The sequence below is a fragment of the Strongylocentrotus purpuratus genome, unplaced genomic scaffold (assembly GCF_000002235.5).
Source record: "Strongylocentrotus purpuratus isolate Spur 01 unplaced genomic scaffold, Spur_5.0 spur5_scaffold_12, whole genome shotgun sequence".
NCBI classification, from domain to species: domain Eukaryota; kingdom Metazoa; phylum Echinodermata; class Echinoidea; order Camarodonta; family Strongylocentrotidae; genus Strongylocentrotus; species Strongylocentrotus purpuratus.
The window spans coordinates 18,620,171-18,631,284 of NW_022145597.1; the positions used below are offsets into that span (position 1 = coordinate 18,620,171).

The following is an 11,114-nucleotide window of genomic DNA, read 5'->3' on the forward strand; positions in this document are numbered from 1 at the left end:
GGCAAGTATAGCCGCGGCGTAGTATCAACGCCGTGGTACTTACTTTGTTTTATCACAGTCTGCAAGTGGTGGGAGAGCTTTTAAAATATTTTTTGGGTGAAATTACAGCAAGGAAATATTATATTTTACAGCCAAGCAAATGAGATGGACAGTAGTTAATATTTGATCAAAATTTTTAGAATGCTGCTGTTTTTCCATCTCATAGCTGCATCAAAAGGTTGTAGCGTGAAAAAAAATTGGCTTGCTTCTGTTCAATCAATTTTACCAAATAATAGATCACATCTGAATCAGATTTTAAATTGACAAAACAGTGATTGATCATAAAAATTAGAAATAAATGATAAAATTATCCTTTATGTCATACAGACTCATGATTTTGCACTGATTCCTAAGCATAACAGAAAAAACATCCAAAATCTTGAAGCATTCCATATTTTCTGACTCATCCAAGACAAAAGAATGCATCACAGAAAAAGAAAATGAAATATTAAGGAGAGCCGTCATAAACCAACTTAGATTGGGTGACCCAAGTACTTGCAAAGTTCTCTCATCACCGTACAGTAAGTTTGCTGTGAGCCTTTTAAGGACAATCACATGTCTCTATGCTTCTCTAAATTGTTCATCTTCACAGGTTTAAAACCCACTAACCAAATATCTTTTTTGCATCAACAGGAAAATTATACCTTCTTAAAAACATACCTTAAATTTCAGATTGATATACTTTTTATTGCTTTTCAGGAACTAAAAAAGCCAACGTTAACATAATTTCTGACATTTTTCACACAACTATTTCCATTTTTTACACCTCATGAACTGAATACCCTTTACAAACATTACCTTACATGATGGAAAACAATTCTAGAACATTTCCCAGCTCGATTCAATCATTCTGTATTTTCTTCTAAGGTTCATAAATCAAATACTCCATACATATCAGACCTCCACGGTTTCCTTGCGTTACTTTTTGCTAAACCCCCTTGTATGATAACATTCATACATGCATGCCGTCTGCCTTAGTGCCTCTTGTATAATGTTCTTTTCTGTTATTTTCCTCCCATTTTTCTTTTTTTCCTTCCTTCTTTCTGTGATTTTCCATGAATATTGCAGGTGCGGCCTCATCGCCAGGCAGTCAGATAGAATATCCTGATACTCCCACAAGTGTGCGGGAATGCGAGGTTGGTTTTCTGTCATAGTTTATTCATATCGAGTAGAAATAGGTCATCTATCTTCTTTAAATCTATGATAGCATCTGTTTAGATGATGTTAACTTGTTTCTTTAACACAGAGTAACACAGAGTAACACAGAGTAAATGTTCCCAAAAGCCCGTTCATAAAGTGATTTTCTAACATGCACAAAGTGGGACCTCTCCATAATTCATATATCAGTGGGTAAATGCACTTGCATCATGTGTGCAGTGTCCTCACTGCGAATTTGTCTATCGTTTGTATTATGGAAAGCAATGCTGGTGGGTAAATGAATAATGATTACATAAATGTCATGAGCATGTCTTTGTCTCAGTGGGTTTTACAATTTGGTACATAAAGGCCTGAATTCACAAAGGAGATTTGTCATATGATGCGTTTCGACGCGTTTCGAACTATGAACAAACACATAAACCTAGGTTTGTCGACAAACCTCCTTTGTGAATTTGGGCCATAATGTTTATCAACTCATTGATAATCTAAGAAGGGGTTTATTCTAGAAGTGTTCATTAAAATACTAATGTTGAGACAACTTAAATTTTCCGGTCTTCTCAAGGCAAGCCTGCACAAAAGGAGTAGTCTATTGAAGAAAGGAAAAAATAGGATAATTGGATTTCATTTTCACATTAAAACCATGGTAGAAGACCATCTAACATATTAAAATAATACTGTACCGTTATAATATACTTATGGGTGTGTGCGTGTGGGTGGTTCAAAGTCTAGTCAAGAGTGTTTTATCTGTTGAACTTGCCCCCAACTCTTGGTAGGGTGTTATCGAGTGCATGTAATGGCATGGTACTAAGTAGTACAATCTTCCAATGACTTGATTGTTAAAGAGCTCTCAAATTATCATTCTTTTCACTTTAATCGGTGACTCCATAGTAACACACTCGGGCAGTCCAGATTGAACTTTTTAGTGTGTGTGTGCTAGATTCCTAGGTACAAAATTTGAACTTTTGAGAGTCCGGACTTAGATTCTGGGTTGCTTGTTAGTGTCGAGCCCTGCTCTCGTTGGAAGAGTGAAAACAAAATTTGCCATAAAAAAAACTGAATTTGGAGCCTTCTCTTTTTGTAATCATTTTATTATTAGGAGCAAATGAATCGCCCTAGCCAGTAACACTTATCTTCACCTGGTAAAATAGCAGTAGTAAAATGCAATGTTAATGCAGCTCTTCTATGTCATATCTTCCCATTTTATTCCCATAGTGATTGGTCTCTCTTATAACATTTTAAAATTTCTTCAGATTTATTTCAGTATATTTTATTCTACATTGCTAAGGTGGCCCATGTTCCTTTAAACATTCTCTCTCACCATCATGTGTAACACATTGTTAGTTTTATAGTTTTATATAAACATGCCGGGTTGATTGACAAGTATGAAAAGCTGAAAAAACAAGTTGATGTTATTAGGTGTGTGAGAAACTGATCTGATGTGATAATAGCTTGTTTAAGTCGTTGGCATGTTGCGTTAAATACACCCAGCAAAAGTCAACATCACAGTGTATATTTGAATAATCCATAAAAAGTTTGCTCTATCGTGCAAAGGCCAAGTTCATTGCCCTATCAGGCTATGTGATGATATTGTTCTTACAATTTGTCCTCCTCTTCCTGCTTATCCTCCTCCTCCTCCTTCTTTTCTTCCTCTCCTTTTTTTTCCTTCTCCTTTCCCTCCATCTTCCTTTCTTCCTCCTTCCCCTCCTCCTCTTCCTCCTCCTCCTCTTCCTCCTTCTCCTCTTCCTCCTTCCCCTCCTCCTTCTCCTCTTCCTCCTTCCCCTCCTCCTCCTTCTCCTCTTCCTCCTTCCCCTCCTCCCCCTCCTCCTCTTCCTCCTTCCCCTCCTCCTCCTTCTCCTCTTTCTCCTTCCCCTCCTCCCCCTCCTCTTCCTCCTTCCCCTCCTCCTCTTCCTCCTCCTCTTCCTCCTTCCCCTCCTCTTCTCCTTTTCCTCCTCCTTTGTTCTTCTTTTTTATTTATCTTCTTCTTCACCTGCTCCCCCTCACCCCTCTTCTCTTCATCATTATCCTTATTTTTTTCTTCTTCTTTTTGGTACATTTGATTTCAATTTATGATCATCATACCATAGAATTTGTAATATTTAGAGCACCAGGTGTCCATATACCTCTGACTTCCCAAGAAGTTTTGTGACTAGATAGGCAAAGTAGCTTAGAAGAAAATATCTTGATATTCTTTGGTATATACCAAGACGTTGTTTTTTCTTAAACATGTACATGTAAATGAAAGGCAACTATGCACAACAAAGGTCATATGCTTATACTCCGATCTCCATGTTATAAGATAGAGAAATGAAAAGCATATTACACTCAAGTCATTATAAAAACAAACCGCCATGTTTTACAGCAGCACATCTGAACTCAGCTTTTCTGTGCTTTATGTAATGTGGTTGACTGTGTTCTGACTCTGATATAATTTACAAAGCTACTCTGCCTATCTGAGCTGGTGTCCCTGACCTTACCCCAAAAATGGATTGAACACAAATTCCTAACGCTCGTCTTTGAGGCACTCCACAATACTGCGCCTGAGTACCTGAATGATCTCCTCATCATAAAGCAATCCCATTACTCGCTCCATCCTTCTGCCTCTACCATCTTAGAATTCCCCAGAACCCAAACCACCCATTATGGTGATCGTGCATTTGTGTATTCTGCACAAATCCTCTGAAACAAGCTGCCAAGTGACATTCAAAACATTCAATGCCTAGAAACCTTTTCGAAACACGTTAAAAAGCTTTTAATGACTCAGAGTTACTAATCCTATTATTTTGTTAAATTCTGGAGAGAGAGATTTTTTTATTTTGTGTATTTAGTATTGTATAGCACCTTGAAGTAAGTTATTAGATAAGTGCGCTTTATAAGTACACATATTATTTATTTTTATTATTCTTAATTTCATTGTAGTTCCATGCTCCCAGAGCGAAGAAACAGAAGACCCCCGATTCAGGATCAAAAGACAAGGTAACAATCATTGATAATTCACTCTTTTCTCCATAAAATATTTCAATTTTTGAAGAAAGAAATGCACTTTTACCCTATTTTTCTTTCTTTGTTCCTCATGTGCAAGGTTTTTCATGATTTACTTGAATGCCTCGCTCAAGCACTCAGCACCTCGCCTTTTGCTCAGATTTCCAAAACCTTATTTTTTTAAACCTTATATTACAAAACCTTAGCATTCTAAACCTTATTTTCTTAAACCTTATTTTGTAAAACATTCACTATCACCCTTGGAGAGAAGACCATATGGAAATAAGACCAAATGACCATTGAGCTCTCATAAATCTGCCAGTTCCTATAGGTTTTAACATTTGAATATACTACATAAGTGCATTTAAATGCATTTTATCTGTTTACATTATAGGTATTTTTCAAAGAATTAGGAAATGAAAAAAATGAAGTAAAAATGAAAAACAAGTTAATTGTATATTGATATGCTATTCTTTGCATTGACTTAACCCATCATTTCTACTTGTTCAACTTTTCTGATGTTTTTAAAATACATTCAATATTTTCAATATGGAAAGTTCTATTATTTTGAGACTTCCCATATTTTCAGAAAACAATATTTGTGTTGGGGGGGGGGGGGTCTGTTTCAGCATTTTCTATTAAAAAAAAAAAAAGATTTGCAGATGTCAATACAAATGAAAACAAAGTTCCTTTATTTCCGTCTTTGAATTATCTTGACCTTTAGGATGCTCGTAGGCGAATAAAGCACCTCCACTCGGAGCATAAACGACGGTTTAACATCCAGACGGGGCTGGATGAAATACAGAGTTTAATACCGGGTATGAAGAACGGCAGCAATGATAATAACTCATCTAAGACAAGCACTGCTACTATGCTTCAGAAAGGTAGGAAAAGGTTCATTTATTGATGAATGATGATTTACTGGAAAACTAGACACTTTAGAAATACATGTACTTGAAATCGTACACTAACTTCTACAAAATAAGTTCTGGATATAACACCATTAATATCAGTATATTCAAAGAGTCAATTTCATGATCCCTTAAACCAGTTATGTGACATGAAGCTGATGCGAATTGTACGCAATGTTTATTCTTCAATGTACCTCCATGCAAAATTTCACATGAATCAGACAATTGACCCCCCCCCCCCCCCCCCCCCCCCCCCCGGTAAAAACCTGGTCTGAAATAGCCCGGTTAAAATAGGGGTAAAAGAATTGAGAATGATCTCCAGATATTTTCATATTTACTTAAAATTTCTCTGTAATTCCTTTATTTATTTTACAGCTCATGAATACATGGTTCACCTGAAGGATGAGACGATCTCCCTCCGAAAAGAAGTGGAGAAAACAAGAGAAGAGGTTGAAAAAGTCAACAATGAAATATGGTAAGCCCTTTGGGTGACTCAGTAACATTACCTCGGATTCTGAAACAAAATCCTGGATTTAGCTCATGCTGCAATGATAATTATAAACCTTTAGGTCAGTCAGGAACCCCATGACTTTTACAATCAGATCGCCTGTCTGATTATCAAGATATTCATGATTGGAAATCGAAATCAAATTTTCGTTTTCCTAACGGTTTTTTATAACACCACAGTCTACTGGGAAAAATGAGCAAGGTTAAACCGGTCACTCAAAGATCTTTACTTTTTTGAGGCACTTCATGATCATTTTGAAGCGCAATTTTTTTAGGGCTTCAATATTACACCATATCATGCATCTCAGATTTAACATTGTTAGACGATGCCTTTAAAATGTAATTTTCTATTATATACTGGCATATTCTGGTTTGTTTTGTGATCCATATCCCTGCCCTTTGAAATGTATTCAGTACCTGATTATTACATTCTCCAACATTCTTGTAATAACCCATAAGTACTCTCCAGATATGTTCACATATATATATATATATTGCTTCCTGGGCCCCATTTCACAAAACTTGTCATCACTGACAAATGACAGTCTTTGTAATAAGCTTCTGAAATCCTTGCTTCTGATTGGTTATCAGCAGATTTGTCACTGATTTTTGTCATTTGTCATTGAAAAAAGGCTTTGTGAAACAGGTCCCAGGTGTAATTGGAGAATGGTATCATTTTTCTTGTGTGTTGCCTTGCAGTGATTGTCAAGACAGTCTACCCGATACAGGAGCACCAGTCAACTCTCAGTCAGAGAGGCAGCTCCAACAGATGTGCAATGAATATATCAATCAACAAATGAAAGACAATTGGAAATGGTGGATTGTATCCTTTATATACTGCCCTCTGCTGTTAGAAAATGTTTGTAATCTTGTGCTCAAAGATGTAATTGATTACCTGAGGTAGTATTCTGAAATTTATGTTATCTCAGTTGTTCTTTAACAGAAGTCCGTGTTGTAATTTGATTAATCTGCAAGACTTTTTTGTTGTTGGTTAGACTACTACAGCTTTTCATGGTATTACTGTTGATCTGCGGATGATTGGAGGAAGAAACTCTGAAGGGCGTTATCTCTGTGTAAAAGAATATGAGTTAATGCGCTTCTCACTCTACCAGCTCATCTAGGACTTCCTCATTACATGTGTGATAACCAATAACTGCTTTTAGAGTTGATCTTGTCATGATTAACCAGTAGAATCACTCCCTGGCTGTATGCATCAAAATAAACCTGTTCATGTCACATGTGCATTCAATCAAGCACAATTTAAAAAAAAAAAAAATTATCATTATTATTATTATTATTTTTTTTTCTTCCATTATTTATTTCATTATTTTTTTAGTAATCAGTGATTGAATTTTATAATATTTATGTATACTCTGGTACATGTAGGTTCACACCATCACAAGGGTCTATATTCCTTAGCCCACATTTACAGTTCAGCATGATAGCTAAACCGCTATTCACCTCCTACCTTGTCGCAGTATGTACCAGCCCGGGAGCGGCCTTTGACGAAGACGTCTTGGAGTGGGTCGAGGAAAGTTGTCGACTCAAGCCGCTCAGAAAATGTGAGTTCTTGACTGGTAACTGGTTGATTTTTTTGTGATTTACATTTGTAATGTAAATTGTGAAATGTTCCATTAAACTAAGAAATGAAATAGTTACCAATTTATATTTGATAGAGCTTGATACATGCCACTTACATTAAATGACTAAGTTTACTAACATGCCTCTCAATTAGATTTTTTTTTAAAGATTCCAATTCTTGTGCCTTTTTTACACCATCCATTTAAAAAAAAAAACAAATGTTTCATGATGTCCAACTTTGTATATATACACCCATTTTGAATTTTCAAGAAGAAATACAAACCTCTGTTTATCCACAGATATAAGGCACAATTAAAAAAAAGAATTGGCTGTTGAAATCACCTTGCCTTACTGTCACGTTCAGAATTGTTTTCTTGCCTTATTTGTGCTTTGGTGTTTACCATTATGCTACATTGTACTTCACGAATGACTATATACCCACGCATGAGCATTTTAAAGAGAAAGTTGAGTTCTGGGAAGAGGTGAACAATAATTTGTGAGCGTTATCATTCTTATTATGCAAGTGTGGAAGAACATCAGATAAGACATGTTCCATGAAAAGCATGGCTCTTCAAATGCCTTCATATTCTAAATATGTCATGTAACATCGTAAAACTCGGGGGTAGGATTTTTACGCCACGTGTTCGTGTATTCCCATATACATCTTTCTGTGTACAGTGTTTGTAACTTTACCAAGACTGGGCCAAATACTTATCATTTTGATGATTCTAGAACCTTGCAATACACACAAATTCTTATATGCTAGATGATCAACCTTTTCTGGTCGATTCCACACCGTTTCTTTCACAATGCAATCGCATGACCAGAACTCAACTTTATCTTAAACTTCTCCCCACTATTTTCTCTCATTGCAGTGGTGTACAAGATCGTGAGGCAAGTGAGCACCCGGACGTCAGTCCTACTCAAACCCGACCAGCTACCCCAAGAGGTACGAGAGATCATCAAGAAAGAGATCGAGAACCCTGCTTCGTCGGAGCAGTCGTGATATTGACTCCCCGCTTAGCTTAGCTTAGCTTAGCGCTAGATAGACTTATTCATGCTACCTTTCATGCCAGCCAGGCTCTTCCTGGGACCCGTTTTCACAAAGCCTTTTTTCAATGACAAGTGACACAATCCAGTGACGAATCTGCTGATGACCAATCAGAAGCAAGGATTTCACTAGCTTATAACAAAAACTGTCATTTGTCACTGATGACGAGTTTTGTGAAGAGGGGACCCTGTTTTTAAAAGTGTACAGTATCGCCATGAAGAGAGTGGCGTTGATCCCATCGCCAGAGTGAGCTGGACGGACTTAAAATGCTGCAGCTAGAACATAAACAGACAATGCTCATGTGATGCATGATTTCCGCATAATCCGGCACAGGGAATGGACTCTTCCTTGTTATAGTTGTCGGATAAACCTCAAAAGACTGGTGCCATATTGTCGTGGAGTGTTTGTACTTACTTGCGGTTTCTTCAGTGGACAGGATACTCTTGAGATAGGATCATGAAGGAGAGCACATCACCTTCCTTGTTATATCTGTGGGATAAACCTCAAAAGACTGGTGCCATACCCTTTCTTCGGGGAGTGTTTGTACTCAATGCGGTTACTTCAATGGAAATGATACTCTTGAGATAGGATCATGAAGGAGAGAGTACATCATCATTTTCTAAGCTATGCCTTTTATCTGCATGTACATAGCAGGGAATATTCTGCCTAGAGATTCTCATCTCTTGTTTTATCATCATTTTCTTTGGGGACAATAAAATCATTTATTAACACAACTGAAGTAGAAAATATTATTTAGAAAATGTAATTTATGTAAAACATATGTACATTTTACCACCCCTACATATATCTTATTTTTTTTATTAAAAAAAAAAAAAATCTTTTTCTTGGCTGGAAATGATTAACTACACCGTTGTGGATGAGTGACCACGAGATGGCCTCTCCCGTTTCCCTCATTTACTTTGGTGGAAAATCATGTTACATCTATGAAGAATCAAAAAATTGTGAACAGAAAAATATTTCTGGACGAAATTGTGGATGAATATTCCTTTCTAGACGGCCTCCCCTACAACTCATCGTCTTTGAAACTGCGTCACCTTTTAAAAGCACGGCCTTGCATGGAAACCCAACCATAGAGTCATCATCATCAACTTGAAGCTGTGATCTAGAAATTGGAATATCCACCGATGAAGCAACGTGGGATCTTTCTCTGCTGTAGATTTGATCATTTGCACCGTTTCTGTTTGCTCTTTCCCCTAATGAGCATCATGTTCTTTCATTGACAGTTGTTAGAAGTAGGCATTCAAGAGTAAATTTTTTAAACCCAAAATGCTGTCTTAGATGAATTGTGCAGACCCTCATTCCTAACATGGTATTGTGGACTGTAAAATAATTGTGGTTCTTTGAATGCATATTGGCTGTCAGAAGTTATCAAAGGTAAACATTAAATCGCTTTTAATCCTTGTCTTCCTGTGGAAAACATTTACAAATTCTCATGTTCTCTTTCTTTCATCACTTGCTTTTCCAAATAAAAATTTGTTGAACCCCTATAACTGATGCTTGGAAAAAATGTGCATATTGCAGATGGAATTGTTTTTAATGTCACCTACATTTTGTGAAAATTGTGTGTTACGTACAGGCAGAACCTTCCATATGAAATCATTGTGTTGCCAATTGAAGGAGTACAATTGAGTAATGATTTTGTCAACCTAAAAGGGGCTGGGGTGGGGGGTGGAACCTCACTCTCCCTCCCTGCCCTTGTCTTTTCTGGACATGGCTTACTATACCTCTGCCTTACTAATATTATGATTGATGTTATGAACAGTGTAAAAGGCCGTCTAAAAATGTAAAAAAGCATTTCCACTTAAAGGGATTGGGTAGCTTTGTCTTAGATTCTGAAACAAAATCCTGGATTTAGCTTATGCTGCAATGATAATTATAAACCTTTAGGTCAGTCAGGAACCCTGCGACTTTTACAAGCCGATCGCCTGTCTGATTATCAAGATATTTGTGATTGGAAATCGAAATTTAAAACTTAGTTTTCCTAACAGTTTTTATAACACTACAGTCTATTGGGGAAAATGTGTATGGTAAAACCGGTCACTCAAAGATTTTTTTTTGAGGCACTTCATGATAATTTTGATGCGCAAGTTTTATAAGGCTTCAATATTACACCATATCACAGACACTGATAACACGTAGGGCCATGTATCTCAGATTTTACATTGTTAAACGATGCCTTGAATGGAATCAAGAGAAACTAGTTCAGAATTCCGCAAAAAATGGTTATCATTCCTCGGGATGACTATAGTGCTTCTACTAAAACCAAAGAACATAGCCTGTGTCTGATCCTGACAGATATCGAATTCTTTTAATGCTGCAGTCAGGTCGTGGGTGTTAGTAGGATTTTTATTGTTTTTATGTACAGGTACATGCAGAATCTATGATGAACAGAGAGAGAGCTATATTTCCAAGTACTATATATTTTGGAGAAATCAAGGAGATGAGATATATATGTGTTCATATACATGTGTTTGTGTGCACATGTATGCTGTGTGTGTACTGATGGGTGTGGTTTGTTTTCATGTACAGGAATAGAAATGTTCTGTTTTTATTGTGCAAGCATGTGTATTCGCAGATCTTTCTTGAAGTAATATCGTAAGAGTAAGAGAATAAAGGGCATTAGACATTTTACACAGAGTTCATGCTTTCTGCAGAGTATGTGTCGCCCCCTATCGTCTGTCGAGAGACGGACGATCTTGAAGACTGTTTTAAATTGTGTATTGAAATTGTGTATTCATTGATCTTTCTTGAAGTAATATCGTCCGTTAAGAACATTAAGATCATTTAGTATTTTTACACAGATATCTTGAAGACTATTTACAATTGTGTTACTTAACGTCCTTAAATTTCTTAGGAGATGACATCGT

At 36.7% G+C, this 11,114-nt stretch overlaps 1 protein-coding gene across 1 annotated transcript in view; it reads left to right on the forward strand.

Moving 5' to 3' along the window:
• LOC100893148 (MLX-interacting protein) overlaps positions 1–9,737 on the forward strand; it is a 44,029-nt gene extending 34,292 nt beyond the window's left edge. Inside the window, exons 12-18 of the mRNA XM_030981996.1 lie at positions 1,108–1,175; positions 4,114–4,170; positions 4,901–5,060; positions 5,463–5,562; positions 6,294–6,417; positions 7,027–7,156; positions 8,051–9,737. Of these exons, the coding sequence (XP_030837856.1) occupies positions 1,108–1,175; positions 4,114–4,170; positions 4,901–5,060; positions 5,463–5,562; positions 6,294–6,417; positions 7,027–7,156; positions 8,051–8,181 (770 nt within the window). The 3' untranslated portion in view covers positions 8,182–9,737. The remainder of the gene's footprint in view (positions 1–1,107; positions 1,176–4,113; positions 4,171–4,900; positions 5,061–5,462; positions 5,563–6,293; positions 6,418–7,026; positions 7,157–8,050) is intronic.
• The last annotated feature ends 1,377 nt before the right edge of the window (positions 9,738–11,114 follow it).